We start from the raw sequence: 26,147 nt of genomic DNA, 5'->3' as shown, positions 1-26,147 counted from the left end.
GAGAAGAACAATGCAGGGATATGGAGAAACAGCAGAGGACTGGGGCTAGCTGGATTGATCTTTGAAAGAGCCAGCACAGAGTCGATGGGCCAAATGACCCATTTTGTGTTGCGCTTTTCTGTGATTCTAACAGCTGGAGTGCTTCAAAATAATTCATTATCCTAGTGATTGTTTGAGATATTTTTGAAAGGCGGGATGAATATCAGGGCAGAATTTTTGCTGCCATATAGGAACAGAGGCAGGCTTATAATTTTGCGGATGTGCTGATTTTCCATCACCATCCCACTCCTGAGCCATTTTCCCAGATGTGGGTAGCTATCTGAGGTAGATTAACATCAATTATCAGAGGCTCCATATTTTCCAGTCAGCCAGAGAGTCTCCGGGGCGCTGGGGACAGACCAGTGGCCTGAACATAGCCTGTCAGCAGCAGACTGGAGGCCAGTGCTCTAGTCAGGCTTTTCGGCCCTCCCCTTCTACCTGGGCCAGAGCTGCTGCCATAGGACTGTCCCTTTATAGTGGTGACCTAGCAGCTGGGGCTATTTTAAAATTTATAGAAGGAGATGCCCTGTCTCTTCCTTACCTGCAACAACAGGCTGCTTTCCTGCTAGAGGGCTGCTTATTGCCCCTCAGCTTCGAGAGTACCTACGCCATCTTTAATTGCATGGCGGACACGTCCTCAGGCCACCAAATGGCCAGTTCAGGAAAAATCACTGCTGGGATATTCCTGACACAGTGTGTTGTCAGGACCCCCAGTTGACCTCGACGTTAGAGCCCCAACTCAAACCCTCAATCCTGCCCCCCAGTCTCCCTTGGTACCTTTGCTTAAGATTGAGGTTGTGGCATGAAGGGGGTTAACCTCAGTGAGACTGGCTACTTAGAACATTCTGGGCTTGTTGCCGCCAAGTTGTTGACGTGTTGGTTGAGGAAAACATCATGTGGTGTCTGTGTCTCACCCCTCTCACTTTCACATTCCAATTTTGTTACCTCCATAACTAACTTTACCAATGCCAGTTCATGATCTGCAGGTCACACAGGGCCGTTTGATTCAGATTTCCCATGTTACTGACTGCCTCTAAGCACCCAACCCTTCAAAAGAACTGACTGGCGTCAGAGGCACTGTAGGTTATTAGCATCATCATCAACAAAAGGTTACTTAATAGTAATCTCCAGAAAAAAAAACAGACACCTGCTTGCTTTTAAGATATTCCATTGAATTGGAAAGGCTGGCATTCAAAACCATCGCTTTTACCTCTGTTGTGTGGAAAACTGGTAAAACTGAGATTATTCTCCCTACAAGAGAGATGATTGAGGGGAAAGTTAGTGAAGGTGTTCAAAATGATGGGGCGGTGGGAAGGTGGTTGGGGGGGGAGGGTGTTATTGATGGAGTAAATAAGGATAAACTGTTTCCACTGGCAGGATGGTTGGAAACCAGAGGACACAGGTTTAAGGCATTGGCAAAAGAACCAGAGGGGCAGGTGAGGAGAATTCTTTTCATGCAGTGAGTTGATCTGACACGCACTGCCAAGAATGCTGGAAATAGATTCAGTGGTGACTTTCAAAAGAGGATTTGATGCATACTCAAGACGTAAAACAATTGTGGGGATGTGGGGAAAGAGAGTTGGTGTGGGAGGAGTCAAATAGCTTTTCCAAAGAGCACAATGGGCAAAATGACATCCTGCTCTGCTGTAAAATTCGATGGCTGGACCGCGATGTCATGCGGGCTGGCCAGTTAATGGCCAAGCCAGCGGGAAACGTGCACTGAAGAGGGAGGGGCGCAGAAGTTCACACATGTGCGCGGGTGCGTGCAGGAGAAAGCTCCCTGAGGTACAGAGCTGCCTCACCGAGTTGAAGGTTCTTAAAATAAAAAAAATAAAGCAACTAGAAACGTTAAAAACATGCCCCCACATGTGACGCTGTCACATGAGCAGGGGACATGTTAGAGATGAATTTGAAAGGTTTTTTTTTAAAATCACTGGTTGAAACCTCATCCCGCCCGTGAATGAAGTTTCGCCAAATAATGCAAAGGCTGCTTGGCCTTTTCGCCCACCCGTCAACCAAACAGTTGGATGGGCAGCGAAAAATTTCAATCAATTAGTTAATTAAGGGCCTTAATACACCGCTCAGTTGTTGACAGGCGCGCTGCCGACTTCCACGTGCACCCACCGACTGGAATATTGCGCTTGCCCAATGTCATATCACATCATTTTACACTCGTTTGGGTTGGGCGCATGCCTGGCATGACAAGCACAATATTCTGCCCTATGATTCTAGTTGTTTAATCATTTACATCATAGACTTAGTTGACGTTATTTTACTTATTCTCTGGCTTTCTTCAAGCCTCCCTCAGTCCACATCACAATATTATCCACCCATCTGATTTTTCTTCTTCCACTTCTGTTTTACCCTCAATTTCTCCCTCAGTTGTTGCCAGTACAAGGCTCTCAGGTCTTCATTTCCAATGCCCATACTTGCCTAGCTTTCTCTCTCTAACTGTACTTAGCAATCTTTTTGATTCCCGTGCTACCACTCTGGATCTAACTGACTTCTTTGTTCTTTCTGTTCATCCATTCTATGATTCTATAGGGCATGGCAATCTCAGTCAGAAAAAAATGTTTGCAATCTGTCAGCTGTCAACTGCACTATCCAGTTTTTGCTGTAGACAGGCATCCCATCTGCAATCTCTTCTATAACACCGAGGCTTTTAAGTGAAGCACTCCACTAGATAGACAGACCTCCTAACCAATCTATGGAAATCTGGCATGAGAGATCACTATCTCTCAAGAGTGTTTACTGTGCTGATAATTCCCAGCCTTCTTTTACTTTATGAAACTGGAGAGCAAGAGGAAGCAAAAGGACTACCATGGAGGCATGGCTATCCCAGAATTCATAGCAAAAGTGAAATCCCTCTATTAAACCAATTGTGTTACCGGAGGGCTCCTGCTTCAATCAGGAATCCTGGGCTAGCCTGAGCCCTTCCAGTAACCTCTTGCTCTCCCACAGGAGAATGCATAGGCAAATCCTGTAGCCAGGCAGTGTGTGAAAAGAGAAGGAGGGAGACAATGAAAGCAAAAAGGAATGCCACTTGGCTGTGGTCCATGTGGCACTGATGCAGCTAGCCATTTATAGTTTTTGAAAGTGCCAACGTAGATTACATGCTCAAATCCCAGTGTAAGACTTGAACCCACAGCTATCTGACTCAGTGCTCAGAGTCAGTGTGCTACCAGCTGATCAAATTCTGCAGGATTACTAAAAATTACAAAGCTGGATAGAAATTCATGATTTCATGTTCACAATCAGGGCTGCCTGCTTCTGCACACAAGTGCATTGAAAGTTACAACCCAGAAACAGGACAAATAGTCTGAGCACATTTCACCAACCAGTTCCCACATTCCCTTTATTTCATTCACCCATCCAGCCTATTCTCAAGTTGACATTGGTCTCATTAAAGGGGGTGGGTAGGCAATCACAAACTGCCAGGACAAAACGAACCTAACCCATCCATTCAGAGATGAATGGCATCGAGTGGAACACAGGTTTATGCACCACGCCCTGTTTTCTATCCTCCATTGAAGTTGATGAGGCACCATATTGGGCAGGGTGTAAAACAAATGTTCACATGATCCCATGGCCTTCCCACTAGGTCCTGTAGGAGCTCTGCCTGGTGAGTCAGATCTAAATGACATGTCACATGGCACATAGCTTTGAAGGAAAAAGCCCTTGGACAAAGCCTCCATGTGATGTTTGCAATAGCTGGCTGGCATGTCCTGTTTGTGGAATGGGGTATTTGCAGTCTCAGGTTGCAAGAGTGCTGAATATCCATTCTGACTAATCCACCATTTTCTCAAGGGCGTGTGCTATAATTTCAAGGGCTGAGTCATGCAATTGGAAATGTGAGGTCAGTGTATTTAATGCCTTATGATATTAGGACTCCAGTGAAAGTACATTCCTGTGTGACTCAGATTGCTGCTTTCAGAGATGAAATCCATGTGATTGAAGGTTATCAAGTGGATTCTTTGCCGGACAGTTTAAATTATATGTGTACATTTATATCAGGGAAAAGATTATCAAAGGTAAATGATTTTAAACAAGTCTTTCAGAGGCTGTGGAAGCTGTGCATGATGGGTGTGAAAGGGTCAACAATGGTCAACAAGCTTTTTTTATGGGTGTCCTTTAACAGTATTATTCCATAATGCAGACAATATAGTAGCCTTGAACTCTTCAGTACATTTGGGTGTCTTTGTTTCAATGGGCTAGAATGAATGAAGGAATGTACTGTGCAGAGATGTGCAAATATCTTGTTATCATCTGCCACTTAAATGGAGATCAGTTCAACATGTTAACCAATATGTTAGCCCCCTTAAGGTTATGCAGCTCTCCCCTCACCTAATTTTCCTCTTTTCCCTCTGTCCAAGCAGTGGCATTAATCATTTTAATGATTTATACAATTAGTTACACACAGTAATGAGACAGTCAGTGCAATGGATGGATACAGCCCCAAATCCTTTCAAGAAAAAGGTGACCACGTGTCGAAACGGTTTGAATTTTGCTCTTGTGCAGTCCTCCCTCCCTAACTCCATGCAGTACCCATAAGGCCCTGGCGTTATCTCGCCCTCAGTTAATCAGTGGCATTTTAGTCCATTTAACCCATTGATGAGCTTTCTCCCACTTGTTCCTCCCTGACTCTTGGCAGCAGTTTCTCAGCAAGTCAAACTGAAATAAAACTGTGGTAAGGCAGTTTAGGGTCACAAGGTGCAGAGCATGAAGCTTCAAGCATCTTATGAAAGGGCTAATGCTGTGTCCTGAACCAGGCACACAGAGCGGCCATCTTTGTCGAATTGCCTTTGACACAAGGTTCCTTAAAGCATAGACCAAGATGGTTAATTTCTCTCTTCTATCTAGCTTAAATTCATGTCCTTACACATGCACAAGTTTCTGATGCTGACTGTTGTACATGTTTTGATTTAGGATGTGTCTTGATGTTCTAATTCAGGGCTCACCGTGCTATTCATATTTGGATTAGTCCTCCAATCAGGGAACGATATTGAAATCAGCCTTTCCCGTTAAACTTCAATATTCAAATGAGTTGGAAATATAAGGGAAGATTTTCCGGGCAGTAAGAAGCACATCCCTGTAAGGGAGGGCTCGTTTATAACTGTGCGGTTTTCTTCTTGCCCCGAACCACCCGATTACCTTCTATTTGCTGTACTCAAACAATCTGTTATGTTCAATCCCAACACGTTTTGGGAGCTCAGGTACCAAATCATAGGCTCCCACAGGAATTCCTCTTCATTATTGATGGGGTGCACTGGCCTCCAGGCCCAAATTGCCAATGCAGGGAAATATGCCCCAACAGTGCCAGTTAGAAATACCTCTAGGCTTTAGTGTCAGCTGTAGCATTGTCACACCTGAGTCATGCAGATGATGAGTTCAGGTCGCTCTCCAGACATTTGAATGCAAAGTCCACGCTGACACTCCTAGTGCAGTACTGAGGGAGTGCCACGCTGTCAGGCGCACTATTTCTTGGATGAGACAATAAACAGAGGCCCCACTCAGGGACGGGACTTCCGCCCACTGAGGGATGGAAGTCCCACCCTCAGCTTGTTTAGGCTGCCCAGAGTGCTTCATTGTTGCCGGGCATCCTTAAAGTTGATCGGTTTGGAAGTTACTTTCCTTCCAGGTACGCTTCCCCCCTAACCCGCCATAAAATCCAGTCTGTTATCACGCTGCCATATGCAAAATAGCTGCCGTGTTTCCTACATTGCAACAGTGACTACACTTCAAAACCTACTTCTTTGGTTGTGAAGCACTTTGAGATGTCCTAAGGTTAAGGCGCTGTATAAAGCTAATCTTTCTTTTGTTTTTGAGGAGGCATGAGGCCCTATAATTTGACCATTCAGATTTTGACTAAGTTTGCAGATCATTTTAATTTAATATACGAGCCCAGATGATATCAATTTATCTTGCTTTATTCTCATACTTTTCGGATTGAATAAATTTTGTGTTCTGTCTTAAAATTCTGATGCCATCTCAAACCTTTGATCCTATTGCAACTTTGCTACGCAGTCAGATTGGAAGAGGTGATCGATCAGTGAAAAGAGCCCCATCTGCTCTGGGTTTTGAAATTAAATTGTGGCAAAATTCGCTTACCAACAGTTGATGTATCAGTACAATATCCCTTTGTCCACTATTTCCATAGAGGCATTAAATCATTTCCCTCTCCTCTTTGGTCGTGGCTGATGTTCTGTTACAAGCTGGCTGAGTTCAAACCCCACCCAGCGATGACCTTTGTTACACCAAATGAATGCTTCATTATCGAGGCAAGGATCCCATGGCACTGTTTGTAAGGGATTGTGATCTACTCTGACAAAGAACGCATCTGTATTAGTGCGTTTGCATTCACAGGAGCGATAACGTCTCCTAGATGTGACGATCACTTATGTAAAACAGTGACGGATCGGAGCAAAAAAGGATAAATCATATCTTTTCCAAGTAGTCCACAGAACACACCTCTTGGAGAGGAGCTTTGCTGTTGTATGATGTTGTATGTGCTTGCATGCTATTCTAAGGTAAAGGTACTCAGCAGAGCAAGGGTTATGTGGGACGGGAGAATAACACTGCCCACAGTATGATGTATAGAGTTACATGGCATTAGACTGGTAGAACATTCTAGAAGCAGCCTACCAGCATGGCAGCAGCAGCATGCACAGCAGTAGTCTTGGATCTGTACATAGTTAAAAGATCAACATTAAGTTGTTCACGTTTAAACATAAAGGTCTCGAAATCTTATTGTTGAGACACAACAGCTGGCACCAGAATGCATTATGGTGATCAGTGGTGATAACACAACATGGTGATTAGCGGTGATAATGTAACATTCACCTTGCTAACAACATGATGCCTCGTAGCTGTTTCTGAGGGGCTTTTATAACAGACCCAACGACAATGATATCGGGGAGGCCCCAGAGAGTTTCAGCTGATTAACCTACAACAGAAATGTGAACTCTTTTAAACGTGTTGATTTAATGTTGGGTTTGATTAATTGGAGTGTGCATCAGGAATTTGAGCACTTAGGCACAGGGACCCATGGGGTTGTTTTGATCATTAATAGATTGATAACCTTGCTCAGATCCACAAACCACAATGGTATAATTCCTGAAATGCGTTTCCAGCCTGTGAAACTCCACAACTCAATCCTAGATTGGTAATGTCTATGCTTCCAAGTCATGTGTAATGGCTTCTGTAAGCTTCAGAGTTAGAGAAAGCTGAACCCTTCACCAATCCTGTAACCTCCTACAGCCCTAAAACTTTCTGAGATATCTGCACTCCTTCAGTTTGTTGTTCCTGAGCATCCCTCGTTTTAATTGTTCTACCTATTGACAGCCATACCTTCAGCTGCCTAGGTCCTAAGCTCTGGAATTCCCTTCTCAACCTCTCTATCTCTCTCTCCTCCTTTAAGATCTCCTTTATGCCTAACAAGTTGACTAAGTTATCTGCTGAAATATCTCCTTATGTGGCTCAGTGTCCAATGTTGTTTGAAATGACCATATGAAGTGGTTTAGGATGTTTTTATTACATTAAAGATGCTATAAAAATGCAATTTATTATTGTCAGACCAGGTCTAAATTTAATCTGTATCCAAAATTTATAGGGGAGTGAGGAGAAAGTTGAGATGATGCCAGTCAGTTAAATTCAAGTCTCATCCCACATACAGGGTATAAATGAGGTAATTGGTTTACCAGAGGATTGAGTCAGCTCAGAAAGTATATATCTTGCCTGCAAATTGGTCTGGATACCCAAACTAGGGCTGAGATGGACACCGGTCAATTGGAAGAATGGAACTAACATTGTTTATAAAGCAAACGTTGTGCTATGATTCTTTGAAACTTTCCCATGCCAGCTGCAGAGGGTAAAACGAGTATTGTCAAAGGAGCTGGCAATGCAGGTGAATGAGCTAGGTTTACTCAAACTCCATCAGGAGCCCGGTAGACCCCTTGTAAACCAGCAAGGACCAGGCTGAGCTGGGTCTCTGCCACTCCTGAGGTTGAACTGTCAGACTTGCAAGGGCTGGGACACAGATTGCCAGCTCCAGCTGGACATATTCCTGGAGGTTTCATCACATGGTCGCACGCCTCAAACTGCTCCGCCTCTGTACTCATACCATTAGTTGCTGAAGACATCATCCCCACAGCCCTGCGCCCCTCCCCCCCCGACCCCCACCCTTCCCACACCAATTGGAAAGCAAACAGGCTCCTAATTACCTCCTTGGATGATGCTTGCCTGACAGTCAAACTGTTTTTTTACTTTATACATTTATAAGAAGTTACTTATGTGTATAAACAATGCATTTCCGAAGGAAGTCAACTACGAACACACACTTTCTTTTAATGCCCCTGTGATCTTTCTTCTGGGCTTTACTCAGGGAAGTGTTCAGGAGATTCACCTTTAATTCTTGGAAAGCCAGGGGTTTCCAACCTGAGGCAGACTTCTGCCTGCCCCTTTTGAGTCCAATGACAATAAATGGTGACTCCCTGTGACGGGGGTTCTTACTTTTCCTATTCAGTTGGGACCCAGTGTAGGAAGGGAGGTTGCTACATGAGTGGAATCGCCAGAGGTTCTGGTGATCTACACCAGAAAAAAGCTTAGACTTTCAATAATAGCTTTTTTATTTGGATTGGATCGTTTATGCAAACATTGAGATGGAAACTATGAACTAGGGATCATAAATACAAGATAGTCATCAGTAAACCCAAGAAGGAATTCAGGACAAATTTCCTTACTCGGAGAGAAGTGAGAATGTGGAATTCGCTACCACGAGGAGTAGCTGAAGTGAATGATATACATGCATTGAAGGGGAAACTACATACCCACATGAGGGAGAAAGGAATAGAAGGATATGTTTATAGCATTACACAAGAACATAAGAACACAAGAAATATGAGCACGAGCAGACCATTTGGCCATTCAATATGATCATGACTGATCTTGGGCTTCGACTCCACTTTCCTGCCTGCGCCCTTGATTCCCAAAGAAACCACTAATCTGTTTATCTCAGCCTTAAATACAGTTAACGATGGAGCATCCACAGCCCTCTAGGGTAGAGAATTCCAAAGATTCACAACCCTTATCTTAGTCCTAAATGATTGAAACCCCTTACCCTGAGACTGTGACCCCGTGTTCTAGGTTAGGGGAAATAACTTCTCATTTCTGCCCCTGTCAAGCCTGTTTGGAATCGTGTAGTTTTCACTGAGATCACCTCTCATTTTTCTAAGCTCCATAGAATATAGGTCCAGTTTACTCAGCATCTCATCACACAGAGATGGGAGGTGGTTGGTTTGAAGCATAGACACCATCACAGACTGAATGGCCCATTTCTTTGCTGTGCATTGTATATAAAATAGAAAAGAAGAAATGAATGTTCTCCACTCGCTGTTGCTCTGAGAAAATTGGTGAAATTTTCGCCTGAAAACTGGCCCTGCAAATGTTGAGAATTATGCGTAATGAGAAACAAATGCTACTAGACCTCATATGCACCAGTTTTAAAAAGGGTTGCCAGTACGGTGGCAAACCTGAAAGTCTGGGCAGTACTTCAGGAATATTCTCGGAGTTCTCGTAATCCTGGCCAAAACCTGACCTGATCCACTATCTGGCCACCGGGTGGATGAGAACAGAATGTCCTCATGCTTGTAAGTGGATTTGGCATAATTTTAACCCCTCCCATGGCTGGGGTGGGGGGGGCGGGGGGGGGGGGGGGGGGGGGGGGGGGGGGGGGGGGGTGGGGGGGGGGGCGGGGGGATGGGGGGGTTAGTGGATAGTGTGGTGATGTTTAATATCAAGCCCGATCATCTCTGCGAACTGACAGCCAGTAACTGAAGAGAAAATGTTAATATGTGTTGTTGTAACTCGATTCAGGTGTTGTGTTTGGGGGGGCTCAAATGCATTTGGTCTTAACTGTGTTGTTGCTCCTCTTTATCTTCCTCAGGGTCGCTGCTCCAGAGAAAACTGCAAGTACCTTCACCCTCCACCCCACTTAAAAACACAGCTGGAGATAAATGGACGCAATAACCTGATACAGCAGAAAAACATGGCCATGCTGGCCCAGCAGATGCAGTTAGCTAACGCCATGATGCCTGGGACCCCGCTGCAACCTGTGGTGAGCATGTTCAAATTGCCTTTTGAACCCAGCTTAGAATGATTACATTGCAGGTTGTTTAAGAAGTTGAGGTCGCATCACCCAGTACATTTAGAGAAAAAAAAAATCAGTCCCCCTTGCCTTTGATTGTTTGTCGTGTTAGGTTAGGCGGGTGTCTTTTTTGTGTGTCAGTGTAGTATGCCAGCCTCCACTCCCATCCACCATTCAGTATCCCCAAGTCTGGTTAGGTTTGGGATCTCCACGTAGCTCTCTAACCGGCAGTAGTTTGGTGGAACCCACCAGAATCCAACAAGTACGCAGTCATATCACATTCCTGTACTGGTGACCTTGTAAAGGCCAGAACCAATGTCCACCACTATCAAGCCCAGTGACCCGACGTTATTTTGGGTCTTGAGGTGGCCCAGGTGCGCGGTGGTCTTCCTTCTGAACGTTCCCCTGTTCGGACAGAATTCCACATTGGCCCCAAGCCCCGAAACCTCCCTCGGGTGCTGGTGCCCCGCAATATGAGCCGCCTCGGGGACATGCCCTCCGTGCCTTTTGGCACGGCAAAGAGGGGCTTTTTGTACGGACTGCTGCTGCACACCTTCCATTTTCTCACCCTTGTCCGTCGACCGGACACGCCCTGGCATGCCTTGTTGCCGTCCGGCGGCGGAGGCCCCCGATGGGAGGCCCTCTACGGAGGTGTCCTCCCCCTTTCTATCGGGGACCTGGGTTGGGGGGTGTTGCATGCAGCAGTCCCCTATAATAAGAGGATGCATAGGTTCACGGACTCTCAGGACACGTGCCCTTTTTGCGGTCTTGTGGAGTCCGTGGACCATGTATACATAGGGTGTTGTAGGCTGCACTCCCTTTTTAGTTATTTGAAAAACCTTTTATTGATGTTTTGTTTGCACTTCAGCCCCACGCTCCTGATCTATGGGCACCCGGTGCGGAAGGGGGTTGGGAAGGAGGAGGACCTCCTCGTGAACCTGCTCCTGGGCCTGGCCAAGTTGGCCATTAACAGGTCCAGGCAGCGGGCGATCGACGGGGGAGTCCCGCCCGATTGTTTGTCCCTCTTCTGCGGCTACGTTCGCTGCCGGATGTCCCTGGATAGGGAACACGCGGTGTCTGCTGGCACTCTCGAGGCCTTCCGTGCTCGGTGGGCACCGCGGGGCCTGGGGTGTTTTGTTGACCCCTTTAATCACATTTTGATTTAAAGTTTGTAAGGTTCCTTTAAACTTTTGTCCTTGGTTTTACAGCTGACCTGAATTAGGGGCTGTGCCTGATTTATCCCAATTTTGTTGATTTGATTTTCATTTAAAAGATTATCAAACCCAGTGACATCAGGAGGTGCACATGTAGCATTATTGACCTAACTAACTGTTACATTATTGACCCAACCAACCAATAGAGTATTGATCCAACCAATGAGCAGATGATTGGCCCAACCAACCAACAGATTATTAGTCCAGCCAACCAATAGATTATTAGCAAAACTAACTAGTAGATTATAGGCCCAACCAACCAATAGATTATTATCCCAGCCAACCTATAGATTCTTGATACAACCAACTACAAGATTATAGGCCCAAGCGACCAATAGATTACTAGCTCAGTCAACCAAATGGTTATTGTAGCGAATCAAGCAGTAGATTATTAACCCAAACAACAAGTAGGAGCAAGATACTGTGGCTGAGAGGAGGTTACTAGGAGGACTTTAAAATATTAGAGGAAATTAACATAGAGAGAGAGAGGAGATACTAGTTGCCTTAAAAGTGGATAAATCCACAGGCCCAGACGAGGTGTATCCCAGGCTTTTGAGGGAGGTAAGAGAAGAGATATCAAGGGCCCTGGCAGTAATTTTCAAACCCTATCTGGCCTCAGGTGAGGTGCCAGAGGACTGGAGGACTGCTAGTTTTGTCCCTTTATTTAAAAAGTGAGGAATGGATAGACCAGGAAATTATAGGCCAGTCAGTCTAACCTCAGTGGTGGGGAAGTTACTAGAAAGAATTGAGCGACAGAATATATCTGCACTTGGAGAGTCATGGATTAATCAGGGATAGTCAGCATGGATTTGATAAAGAAATGTTGTGTTTGACAAATTTGATTGAATTTTTTGATGAGTTAACCAGGAGTGTTGATGAGGGTAATGCATTTGATGTAGTCCACATGGACTTCAGCAAGGCTTTTGATAAAGTCCCTCATGGCAGACTGGTCAAGAAAGTAAGAACCCATGAGATCCAAGGCAAAGTGAAACGTTGGATTCAAAATTGGCTGAGAGGCAAGAAGCAGAGGATGATGATGGCAGAAGGTGTTTCTATGACTGGAAGTCTGTTTCCAATGGGACTCTGCAGAGCTGGGTGCTGGGGCCCTTGCTGTTTATGGTGTACATAAATGATTTGGACTTAAATGTAGGGGGTATGATCAAGAAGTTTGCGGATGACACAAAAAATTGGTAGGGTGGTAAAAGTGAGGAGGATAGCCATAGCAGGGGGATATCAATGGACTGGTCAGGTAGGCAGAGCTGTGGCAAATGGAATTCAACCTGGAAAAGTGTGAGGTAATGCACTTTGGGAGGGCTAACAAGGCAAAGGATTGCACAATGAATGGTAGGACCCTGGAAAGTACTGAAGATCCAGGTGTACACATCCACAGATCCCTGAAGGTAGCAGGGCAGGTAGATAAGATGGTTAAGAAGGCATATGGGATATTTGCCTTTATTAGCTGAGGCATAGAATGAAGAGCAGGGAGGTTATGCTGGAACTGTATAAAAAGCTGGTTAGGCCACAACTGGAGTACTGTGTGCAGTTCTGGTCACCACATTATAGGAAGGATGTGATTGCACTGGAGATGGTGCAGAGGAGATTTACCAGGATGCTGTCTGGGCTGGAGGGTCTGAGCTATGAGGAAAGATTGGATAGGCTGGGGTTGTTTTCCTTGGAGCAGTGAAGGTTGAGAGGGGACCTGATAGAGGTGTATAAGATTGAGGGGCATAGATAGGGTGGATAGGAAAGCACTTTTTCCATTAGTAGGGGGGTCAATAACCAGGGTGCATAGTAAGTGGTAGAAGGCTAAGAGGGGAGTTGAGGAGAAATTTCTTCACCCAAAGGGTAGTGGCAGTTCAGAACTCTCTGCCTGAAAGGGTGGTTGAGTCAGAAACTCTCATAACATTTAAGAAGTATTTAGATATTCACTTGCATTGCCATAGCCTCTAGGGCAATGGGCCAAGTGCTGGAAAATGGGATTGGTGGAGTCAGATCTTTGTTGACCGGCTTGGACATGATGGGCTGAATGGCCTCCTTCTGTGCTGTAAACATCTGAGTCTATAAGATACCAACTCAATGACAAATGTTCCCCCAGGTCTTCTTTACTAAGCCCAGCCTTTTCCCCCTCCAGCCTTGAACCTTGTGAGAGAGTTCCTGGCCTCTGCCTCTCATCTCCCCAAATACAGAGAGTTCAACACAGCATGGTGTGCTCTACTCTGTAGCACCCGACTTCTTCTGTGTTATTTATGGTTGCAGAAGCACAGCCAGGGCTGACACAAGTGACACTATCATTGATTGTTATAAAAACCCATCTGGTTCACTAATGCCCTTTAGGGAAAGAAATCTGCCATCCTTACCTGATCTGGCCTACATGTGACCCACAGCAGTTTGGTTAACTCTTAACTCCCCTCTGTAAATGAGTGGATTGCTAGGCCATTTCAAGGGCAATTAGGGATGGGCAACAAATGCTGGCCTTAGCGGCAATGTCCACATTCCATGAAAGAATAAAATAAAAGTAAGCATTCAGTGAAAAGGAATGTACTTCTCAATGCATGCAAAGTCAAACGTAATGCTAACCTTAATCCTTAACTAAAGACATTGTGAATATCTTCAGGCCAGTTTTTGTGTGCAGAGCAGTTCAGGAAAAGACAACAGTAGCTTCAACACTGGGGATTTGAACTCAGATTCTCTAGATTAGTCAAGGGTTCCAGATTGCTTGCCCAGTTATATCAATACTACACCACGTTCCGTTAATCACTTTGTTTTCTCAGCGTAGGAGTTTAGACAATGAATAGTGGAGACTATAAATATAGTTTAGGAAAATACCAGGCTTGAGAGTTTGCTCTTTGCTAGGTTAGTAGGTCTCAGTCAGGGCAATAACAGAGGTGCAACAATTGCCTTCAGCCCCCCTGGAGTTGAGAGACAAAAATCACCCAGAGATTGTGTTCCTGTTTGCTCCTCACACCCCACTGTTGGAAGTTGTGTCAGATGAGATAGTATTGCACAGGGAGCATACTGCGGATGCTTTTCCTGCTGACCCTCACATATAATCAATTGCCACTTGAATGACGAAACAAAGATTGGTTGGCGTCTATGGGCTTGTTCGCTGGTAAGAAACCACCGCCTTTAGGAGAGAAGTGAAAAAGTTGACATTTAAGTGAGAACCAGTGTGAGAATTGTCAATTCTACTCAGACATCAAATGACAAGGTGCAGAGGCAGGTAAATGGAGTCAAAGTACAGTTCAGCCATAATCAAACTCAATGGCAGAACAGGCACCAGGTGTTCAATGATGTACTCCTGTTTCTTTTTTCCCCATTGCTCCCAAAGTGAAAGCACCGTGGCTGTTCATACTCACAACAGCAACCCGTATCTATATTGTACATTTAATGTAATAAAACATCCCAAGGCACTTTACAGGACACTGAGTCACATAAGGAGCTGTTGGTTAAAGAGATAGGTTTGACAAACGTCTTAAAGGAGGAGAGTGCACTAGAGAGCTGAGGAGGTTTACGTGGGGAATTCCATAACTGAGGGCCGAAGCAGCTGATGATATCTGTCAGTGGTGGGATGATGAAAATTGGGTTGGGGAAACATCCTTTTTCTCCTTCACAACTATATTTTGCACCTCTGACACCTGAGCAATGGAAATTTTACTTCAGTATCAGTAAATAATAAATAATTTACAATCCTCATCATTCCTCTTACACCCAACAAAGTTACAGAGTTCACATTAAAAAATTGTTTTTACATAGTGCTTTTCGCAACCTCAGGATGCCCCAAAGCTCTTTATGTCTAAGCAGATACTTTTGGAGAATGGTCACGAGATCATGTGCTCGAAGACCTGGAGTGGGAATTAGGGCCCTGCCCAATGAGCCATGGCTGGCACCTTCTATATGAGCTCAGTCGTTGGCAGCAGAAGCACTTCAATGGAGCGCTTCAGGGTGAGAGAGAGGCCAGAGCTTCTGTGCCTTATCACTGCCGTTAGAAAGCACCCATCTAGATAGGTGAGTGAGCAGACTGACTGCAGTTGGCGATGATGCCCCTCAACCAGTTGAATAGTCACCAGTCTGGATTCACATGTGAAGAATGATGACTCAACCATAACTAGTGAGCAGGTCATGAGGGTGGTGGTGGTGGTTTTTGGGGGGGGGGGGTGGTGGTGGCGGGGGGGGGATGAAGGCACATTGGATAGGTGATCATGGAACCTCCAACTCTGCTGCCCATATCCTAACTCGTGCCAAATCTTGTTACACTTTGTCCCCATGCTCAATGACCTACATTGGCTCACAGTTAATCAACGCCTGAATTTTAAACGCCATGGGAAAGAGTGGGAAGAGTGGAGACTATAGTTTGATAGCTCTCGAGGGCCGAATGGCCGCCTCCTGTGCCATTGCATTCTTTCTGTGGTTTCGGACAACAGGCGTGCCCCTGTCGGTTTCTGTGTTTGTGTGCAGACTTTCAATGTCCATCGTTGTTCAGATCCCCCCATGGCCTCGATCCTCCCTATCTCTTTAGCTTCTTCCAGATCTAAAACCCCCCCATGATCTTTGCGCCCCACCAATACTGGATTCTTGTGCATGCCTGATTTTAATCCTTCCAGCATTGACAGCTGTGCTTCAGTTGCCTAGGTACAACATGTTGGAATTCCCTCCCTAAACCTCTCCACCTCCCTATCTCCCTTCCCTCCACTTAAGACTCTCCTTAAAAATGATCTCTTTGACCAACTGCTCCTAAAAACCCTTTGTGTTTTGGTGCCAAACTTTATTTGAAAGCAGTCCTGCCAAGTACATTAAGATGTTTTACAATGTTAAAGGTGCGATATTAGCGCAAATTGTTTTTATTACCATTGTTGTTGAGAGAGTATTGGAGCCCGCAGGAGAGAACATAGGATTTAAGAAACGGAGCCAGGATTTACCTCTGATTTAGAGGAAGGAGGCTTCTTAGCATTTAGGTCCCTGCAGCAATCAGAATGGAGCCAGAAGGTTTCAGCCAAAGCCTAACACTATTGTACGATATAATCAGCAGAGCTGGCTGGATCCCAACAGCCGATTAGAAAGTAGGTCTAAAAAAGTGGATCCTGTGAGTCAACCAGGCTTCATTTTTCAATCCTGGGTAGAATTTCCATGCACTGATATCACATTGCCGACTGCTAATCATTGGCTCTGTGCCAGTGAGACATTTTTACTTGTCACTTGTTTACTTGGCTGCATGAACACTGTAAAACACTGCATCAATTAGTCAGGCCTTATCATTTTATTAATCATTAGGTAAGAAAGAAACGGAAGGAAACACCTGCATTTATATAGCGGCTTTCATATGCTCAGGACATCCCAATGCACTTTATAGTCAATTGGTATAATCTCAGTCGAGACCAGTAACTTTTTTTTAAAAACAGAAATCCAAAATCCCAGATATTTACTGAAAGAATTAAGACACAAGATTCCATGATTTAAACAAAGTAATTTTTACTATACAAGAGTCAAACAAAGCAAACACTAAACACTATCTTAGCTAACCCCCTATACTCTTAAAACCCAGAATCAACATGTTAAACATAAATTAACAAGCAAATTGCGGCCAATTATAAATTACACATTGAATGGCAGATACAACTAAGACAGATCTTACAAATGGGCTCAGCATTCCACTCAGCATATATGTCATCGATCTCAGTCACAAGTCCTTCAGAACTCAGTCATCCTCACGAAGAATTCCAGCTCTTCTTTTAGGACTAGCCTGATTCCTAGCCGACAGCAGCGCACAACCAACCTGAGTTCCGCCGGCATGGTCTCCAGTGAAGTTGGCACCCGTCTGCAGAACCACCTCAACTGGGTCCGGATGGTTTAGATCCACTAATGTTATCTTCAGGTCACAGAAACAGTGACTGCAACAACTGTACCTTTGCTTATTCTCAGCTTCTGGATCTAGCCTCTGTCTTCTTCAGCCTGTCTGTACTGCACCAGTGGACCCATCAACTACTGAGCTCTGATGACTCTGTCTCCTTTTACAACCAGGAGTTTTGGTTTCCAATCTCAGTTTCAGTCTTAGTTTCCTTAGAAAATGGGAGGGGTAGTTTACTTCCTCCTTTCCCATTTTCAGTTTCCTGTTCCAAGTAAGGTCTGTATCAAAAATACAAGCTTTGACACTTGGAAAGTGTTGCACACTTCAGCACTGTACCTTCTGAAGCATAGTCACTGTCATAATGTAGGAAGTATGGCAGCCAATTTTCACACAGACCTTGATGTTGTAGTGACCAGATAATTTGTTTTAAGGTGATATTGGTCGAGGGATGAATATAGGACACCAAGGGAGTACTCCACTGCTCTTCTTCAAAAACAGTGCCATGACATCTTTTAGTAACTAGCTTCCATTGCAGAACAATTCAGGTTAGGAATAATGATTGTGCTCTTCTAAGTAGACATTTGGCCTCTTGTGAAAATTCTACAGACTCTGCGCTACTCTGACCCACTACCTTTAAAACACTCCATAAAACCTACTTCTTTGACCAAGCCTTTGGTTACCAGATCTATCATCTTCTTATGTAATTTGGTGTGAACTTCTGTTTGATAACACTCCTGGAAAGTGCCTTGGGATGATTGCCACTTTAGAGGCGCTACATGAATGCAAGTTGTTCGCGCTTCTCTTTTTATTCATTCATGGGATCTGGGCATTGCCAGCTAGGCCAGCATTTATTGCCCATCCCTAATTGCCCCTGTTCAGAGGGCATTTAAGAGTCAACCACATTGCTGTGGGTCTGGAGTCACGTGTACGCCAGACCAGCTAAGGGCAGCAGATTTCCTTCCCTAAAGGACATTAGTGAACCAGATGGGTTTTTACAACAATCAGCAATGGTTTCACGGTCATTTAATTCCAGATTTTTATTGAATTCAAATTTCACCATCTGCCGTGGTGGGATTCGAAACCCGGGTCCCATTTCAAGGTTGCATTCAAACCCTTATTTTCAAAACTGCTACTATTGAGTTTGCTTCATGACAATCGATCACCTGAAAAGCCACCTTGCACTGTTCGCTCATCTAGACATGTTGATTTGTCTGAATGATCACCGGGAAACTGCGGAACTTGAATCACAGCCTCAAGAATTTGGAAGGCCATCGAAAGGGAGATGATTCATGTCCTTTCTGAAGGAGTTCTCATCAGAGTCTGTTGGGAGTGCCTATATAGATCTTGGCTTGATCCCAACTTCCAGCAATTGTCCCCAACTCATCAGAATAGAATTCTAGGATCATTTTTGACTTGCCAGTTGTAAAAAAAAAATGAACTTGCATTTATAAAGTAGCTTACACGATGCCTGAAAGTGTCACTGTGCATTGGTGGTGAAGGACTGAATGTTTGAAGTGTTGGATGAGGTGCCAGTCAAGCAGGCTGCACTCATCCAGCAAGCGGAGAATATTCCGTCACACTCCTGATGTGTGCCTTGTAGATGATGATCAGGCTTTGGGAGTCAGGAGGTGAGATGACTCCAACCGGTGGAAAGTTTTCTCCCTGATTACTTCAGTTTTGCTAGGTTTCCTTGATGCCACACTCGATCAAATACTTTGATGTCAAGGGCAGTCACTCTCACCTCATCTCTTGAATTCAGCTCCTTTGTCCATGTTTGGATCAGGGCTGTAATTAACTTAGGAGCTGAGTGGCCCTGGTGGAACCCAAAATCAGCCCTTCTGTCAATTGGTGTTCAACAGGAGGAGTGCTGATTCATCAAATGAGTTGGTGGGAGGGGTTGGCAGGGGCAGCAGGTGGTAGTCAGCAGGAGGTTTCCTTGCCCATGTTAGACCTGATGTCATGAGGCTCCATAGGTTCCGGAGTCAATGTTGAGGACTCCCAGGGCAACTCCCTCCTGTCTGTATACCACTGTGCCGCAACCTCTGGTGGGCCTGCCTTGCCGGTGAGACAGGACTTACCCAGGGATGGTGATGATGGTGCCTGGAAGATTGTATGTATGATTGTATGAGTATGACTATGTCAGGCTGTTGTTAAACTAGTCTGTGGGACAGCTCTCCCAATTCTGGCTCAAGCATCCAGATGTTAGTAAAGAGGGCTTTGCGGCTCAACAGAGCTGGCTTTGCCATTGCCATTTCCAGTGTCTAGGTTGATGCTGGGTGGACCATCCAGTTTCATTCCATTTTTAGACATTGTAGCAGTTTGGTGTCTTGTTAGGCCATTTCAGAGGGCATTTAAGAGTCAACCATGATCTTATTAAATGGCAGATCAGGCTCGAGGGCTGAATGACCTAATCCTGCTCCTTGTTCGTATGTATATGTTCATAACCACATTGCTGTGGGTCTGGAGTCACATGTAGGCCAGACAAGGGAAGGACAGCAGAGTTCTTTCCTGAAAGGATATTAGATGGGTTTTTACGATAATCGACAATGGTTTCATAGTCACCACTTTGATGTTCTTATCCTGTATATGCCGTGGGATCCTCAATTGATAGCTGAGAGGCCAGAAAGAGCCTTCATTTAGTGTCTCACCCGCATCGTTGCAAACTTAGAGTTAGAGTCCTGCTACTGAACCACAGCTGCCAGAGCAACCCCCGGTGTGAATTCATGTCTCATGCACAGCCACACCGATCATCATTCTTAAATTCCGATTTGGATCAAGTTGCCAGTCTCATCACTACCTTAAAATCAGCGATAAGCTATCAAAAGCCTCCAAGTTCTCCTTTGCACAAAAAAATTTAAGCTTGGGGGTAAATGTATATCGCTTTGCAATTTATTCAACATGTATAATAATCAAATTACAAAGATTAGGCATCCTTATGTTGAAAAGAATCACCTCCAGGATGTTTGCAGCATTTTGGAATTGTGGAACATTATCCTGGTTGAGGGGGGTGGGGGGGTTGGCACGCTGTCACTTAAAGTAAAGTTATTTGATGGGTATATAACCCAGTGTAAATCACTGGATGCTGAATTGGGAATGGAAAGCCAGCTGCCTGAGTAGCTTTGGACAGTTAAGAATTAAAGATAATGGTTTAAAGTCACTTTCAAATGTCCGTCTTTATTGTGTTGCCAGTCAGGGATATGAAACAGTGCTATCTAATATCTTACATTTTGAACTTAATTAACCTACTTATGTTTCTGTGAATTGAATGACATATCTATGGAAGTTAAGGTCATCACTGCTGATCTCTCTTCTTGTTCCTCCTTTCCACTTGTCCACGGATGGTGCGCTGCATGACCATCTGAACTCCCCAAATTTCCCCAATTCGACAATTAGTTTTATTCACCTTTCTCTTGCAAATTTTCTCTACTAATTTTCTCCCCTTTTTGTTTTCAGATCCTTCCATGGACACCCCGCCCTCACCACCCAATCCTCTAACCCTAGAACCTTCCCAGGACTCTATGTCCTTCGTGCTTCTCTCTGTTTCTTTCATCCCATTACTGGTGGCTGTGCCTTCAGCTGCTTAGGTCCTAACCTCTGGAATTTCCTTCCTCAGCCTCTTCACCTATCCACCGCTTTTGTTTAAGATGTTCCTTAAAATCTACTTCTTCTGTGACTAAGATTTTTGTCACCGGTCCTAACATCTCATTCTGTGCCACAGTGCTAAATGTAATCTGATAACGTCCCTGTGAAGTGCCTTGGGATGTTTTACTTCATTACAAATGTAATATAAATGGAAGCTGCTGCTTCTACCTGAAGGCATTGACTCCTCCTGGGGTACAATTCCATGTTCAGTAGTCATCATCTGATACCTCATGCAAGAGACATGTGGCTATAGCTCAACTCGTCAGCGACCAAGCTGAAGCCTGCTTTTACATGACATCCACACTTGCACCTTTCCAACAAGCGTCACTGGATAGTGATTAAAGCTGGGTATGCTGGCTAATTTTACCCTTTTTAACCCCAGGGAAATATAGCCAATTTTAGCAAGTAGTGAACTCGCCTGAAACCATGAACTATATCCAGGGCTTTGATCTTGAAGTTGTGAGTGACTCAATATCAGTGCAAATGCCTTCTCTAGTCACTAGTTAAACACACTGAGCCATTGCTGGAACTTAAGTGGCTGATTTTGAATGCTGAGGTTTTTGGATATTGTGAGATGAACAATCAAGCATAGTAATTCAAAAATGTATTTTTAAAAATTCCTTCACGGAATGTGAGCGTCGCTGGCAAGTCCATCATTTATTACCCATACCTAATTGTCCTTGAGAGGGTGGCGATGAGCTGCCTTATTTAACCGCTGCATTGAATGTGGTGTAGGTACACCCACAGTGTTGTTAGGAAGGGGGTAATCTCTCTATAATCTCCCTTTCTTTTTATTCATTCACGGATGTGGGCTTCGCTGGCAAGTCCATCATTTATTGCCCATCCCTAATTTCCCTTGAGAAGGTGGTGGTGAGCTGCCTTCTTGAACCGCTGCAGCTCATGTTGTGTAGGTACACCCACAGTGCTGTTAGGAAAGGAGTTCCAGGATTTTGACCCATGACAGTGAAGGAATGGCGATATATTTCCAAGTCAGGATGGTGAGTGACTTTGATGGGAACTTCCAGGTGGTGGTGTTCCCATCTATCTGTTGCCCTTGTCCTTCTAGATGGTAGTGGTTGTGGGTTTGGAAGGTGCTGTCTAAGGAGCCTTGGTGAATTCCTGCAATGCATCTTGTAGATGGTACACACTGCTGCTATTGCGTCAGTGGTGGAGGGAGTGAATGTTTGTGGAAGGGGTGCCAATTAAGTGGGCTGCTTTGTCCTGGATGGTGTCAAACTTCCTGAGTGTTGTGGAAGCTGCACTCATCCAGGCCAGTGGGGATTATTTCACCACATTCCTGACTTGTGCCTTGTAGATGATGGACAGGCTTTGGGGAGTCAGGAATTGAGTTACTCGTCACAGGATTCCTATCCTCTGGCCTGCTATTGTAGCCACAATATTCGCATGGCTGGTCCAGTTCAGTTTCTGGTCAGTGGTAACCCCAGGATGTTGATAGTGGGGGATTCCGTGATGGTAATCCCATTGAACGTCAAGGGGTGATGGTTAGATTCTCTCTTGTTGGAGATGGTCATTGCCTGGCACTTGTGTGGTGTTAATGTTATGTGTTACTTGTCAGTCCAAGCCTGGATGTTGCCCAGGTCTTGCTGCATTTGGACATGGACTGCTTCAGTATATGAGGAGTCACAAATGGTGTTGATCGTTGTGCAATCATCAGTGAACATCCCCACTTCTGATCTTATGATGGAAGGAAGGTCATTGATGAAGCAGCTGAAGATGGTTGAGCCAAGGACACTACCCTGAGGAACTCCTGCAGTGATGTCCTGGAGCTGAGATGACTGACCTCCAACAAGCACAACCATCTTCCTTTGTGCTCGGTATGACTCCAACCAGTGGAGTGTTTTCCCCCTGATTCCCATTGACTCCAGTTTTGCTAGGGCTCCTTGATGCCACACTCGACCAAATGCGGCCTTGATGTCAAGGGCAGTCACTCTCACCTCACCTCGGGATTTCAGCTCTTTTGTCCATGTTTGAACCAAGGCTGTAATGAGGTCAGGAGCCAAGTGGCCCTGGCAGAACCCAAACTGGGCATCAGTGAGCAGGTTATTGTTAAGCAAGTGCCACTTGATAGCACTGTTGATGACCCCTTCCATCACTTTACTGATGATCAAGAGTGAACTGATGGGGTGGTAATTGGCTGGGTTGGATTTGGGTCCTACTTTTTGTGTACAGGACGTACCTGGGCAATTTTCCACATTGCTGGATAGATGCCAGCATTTGTAGCTGTACTGGAACAGCTTGGCTAGGGGCACGGCAAGTTCTGAAGACAAGCCTTCTGTATTATTGCCCAAATATTATCAGACCTCATAGCCTTTGCAGTATCCAATGCCTTCAGCCATTTCTTGATATCAGGTGGAGTGAATTGAATTGGCTGAAGTCTGTGATGCTGGGGATCTCTGGAGGAGGCCGGGATGTATCATTCATTCAGCTCTTCTGGCTGAAGATCGTAGCAAATGCTTCAGCCTTACCTTTTGCACGGACACGCTGGGCTCTCCCATTGTTGATGATGGGGATATATTTGTGCAGCCTTCTCAACAGAGTCACCTAGGATTTGAATGGCACTGCACACTCACCGAGGGTGAGTTTGTTTGACGAATTTGGAAGCACAGGACAAAAGAAACAAAAAAATCAAATGGTCAAAGCAGAGAATTGAAAAGCGAATGCATATGTTTAGGGGGGAGAAATGTGTTTGTGTCGTGCTGCTGTGAATAACGCTCTGCAGACTACATCAGTTCCCCAGGGTCGGACAGTGCAATGAGACTCTATCTGCATGACTCACATGGCATTCACCATTGATGTCAGGTCTGGAAATCCTTTCCTAAACCTCTCGGCCTCTCTCCCCTCCTTTAAGATACTCCTTACCACCTACTTCCCTGACCAAGCTTTTAGTTACCTGTCCAAATGTCTCCTTATGCACCCAGTGTCCAAATATTGCTTGATAATGTTCCATGAAATGCTTTGGAATGTTTTGTTAGTTAAAGGCACTGTGGATGTTACATATTATCTGTGGTTAAGTAGAATTTCCAGCACAGAAACAGGTTTATACAGTGATCGTTGCTCATGCGTGAATCTAGGCAGTGAGTCTCTTCAACCGTGAGGGGTGTCCTGCACTCAACTACCATCTAGAGGCATAGGCCTGGATTTCCGTCCTTGAGGGGGTTAGGAGAAGCTGGGACAGTTCCCACTCAGCCCGCCTGCTTCGGGAGGAAGTGGTCGCAAAGCTTGGCATGAGGGTCATAGGAGGTGGGTGGGGAGCCATAACTTGTCAGAGGGGGCATGAGGGAACATGGGGTGGGTGGAAGGGCAGAGCTTAGCATAGGGGGCATGAGGAGGCATAGGGAATAAGTAGATCTTCATTGCTGGGGGCCGGATGCGGGCTGGAGTCAAGCCACCTGATCCAGGAAGAAGTGCAGAGGCAGCCACAAGGGCTGCCGGGTGCTGAGTCTGGCTGCTTAAAAGGCCCGTCTCAGCGCCATGGGACTTTGTCCCAGTGAAAAAAAACACAAAGATGCTCCAACCCTTCATCCCTCGCACCCCTTCACCCTCCAAACACCACCCCCCCCCCCGCATCCATGCCACCTCATGCACCCTCACCTGCCCCATGTCCCCTCATACTCCCATGCCAAGCTCTGCCCTTCTACTCATTCCCTATGCCTCCTCATGCCCCCTATGCTAAGTTCTGCCCTTCCATACACACCTCATGCTCCCTATGACAAGTTATGACTCCCCACCCACCTCCTATGACCCTCATGCCCCCATGCCAAGCTCTGACACTTCCAAGCCCATTAACCCACTGTACACTTTCTAGAAACAATGAAAATCACAGTGTAAATGGGATTGGTAAAAAAAGAAAGACTTTAAAAAAATGTAATCCATTGATAAATTTCTCCAATGCTTGAAAATAAAAGCCTGGACCAAGCTAACAAAAGTATTAAGAGAGGGAGTCCTAGAATTGTGACAGTGAAGGAGCAGTAATATTGTTCCAAGGCGGGATGGTGAGTAGTTTTTAGGGGAGTAGTTGTCCTCAGACACCTGCTGCCTTTGTCCGTCTGGATGGCAGTGGTCACATGTTTGGGGGGCGCTGTCAAAGGAGCGTTGACGAGTTGCTGCAGTACATTTTGTACATGGTTCACATAGCTGTTACTGTGCACTGGTGGTGGAGGGAGTGAATGTGGCAGATGCCATATCAATCAAGTGGCCTGCTTTGTCCTGGATGGTGTTGAGTATCTTGAGAGTTTCATTCAGGCAAGCAAAGAGTTTGCCATGACACTCCCGACTTGTATCTTATAGGTAGTGGAGAGGCTTTGGGGAATCAGGACATGAATCCTTCACCATAGATTACCCAGCCTCTGAGTGTTCTTGTAGCAACAGTGGCCTGAATTTTACCTTTTGGCGGGCGCACCCAATTTGTTGGCCTGGGAGAGGTTGGGAAATGGGCCCCTGATCACGGCCGGCCCCCAACCACAATTTCACGCTGGCTGGCCAGTTAGCAGCCAGCCATTGTGAAACTCACACTGAAAAGCTTGGCACCACCAGGGTGAGGGCAGGAAGAGGGCGGGCAATAACGCTTCCGTGGGCGCGGGTGAGCGCTGCGAGAGAGCTCGCTGAAGGCAGGCCTCAGGGAAGCTGGGGGGGCATGAAAAAGATGAAATATAGCTTTCAAAAGCTGAAAAAAAAGCCCATGCATCACAATCAATCACAACAGCTGATAAAAGTCCTGTCCACAGATACTGATTTATATTTTATTTCATGGCGGAAATTTCATCCCGCCTTTGGACGAGGTTTGATGAAAAATGCAAATGTTGCTTGGCTGATTCGCCCGTCCGCTAACTGGAAGGTTGGACGCGCCACGAACAATCGGAGACAATTGCGCCATTAAGGAGCTTGATTGACCTCTTAATTGTCGGCAGGCGTGCTCCCAACTTTTGCACGTGCCTGTCGAGCGCAATATTGCGCGAGTGCATGATGATGTCGGGACCACGCGCCCGATGCCTTCGCACACGATTTTACAGCCGATCGGGTTGGGCACGTAAAGTTCTGCCCAGCATTTATGCCATTGGTCCATTTAAGTTTCAGGTCATTGGGTAAACCCCAGGATGTTGATAATGGGTGACTCAGGAATAGTCATATGATTGAATGTCAGAGGGAAGTAGTTAGATTCTCTCTTGTTGGAGATAGTCACTGCCTGGCACTTTTGTAGAAGGAAAGTTACTTGCCACTTGTCAGCCCAAGCCTGAAGGTTATCCAGGTC

At 45.4% G+C, this 26,147-nt stretch overlaps 1 protein-coding gene across 23 annotated transcripts in view; it reads left to right on the top strand.

Moving 5' to 3' along the window:
* Positions 1–26,147, top strand: part of mbnl1 (muscleblind-like splicing regulator 1) — a 350,001-nt gene that overhangs the window by 245,731 nt on the left and 78,123 nt on the right. For all 23 annotated transcript variants that reach the window (XM_041183051.1, XM_041183048.1, XM_041183057.1 and 20 more), the window contains one exon: positions 9,980–10,150. In XM_041183051.1, coding sequence (XP_041038985.1) covers positions 9,980–10,150 — 171 coding nt within the window. The remainder of the gene's footprint in view (positions 1–9,979; positions 10,151–26,147) is intronic.

Source organism: Carcharodon carcharias, chromosome 2 (assembly GCF_017639515.1).
Source record: "Carcharodon carcharias isolate sCarCar2 chromosome 2, sCarCar2.pri, whole genome shotgun sequence".
Taxonomy (NCBI): domain Eukaryota; kingdom Metazoa; phylum Chordata; class Chondrichthyes; order Lamniformes; family Lamnidae; genus Carcharodon; species Carcharodon carcharias.
Note: the sequence above shows the minus strand (reverse complement) of the source record. Positions and strands in the feature narration are given on the sequence as shown.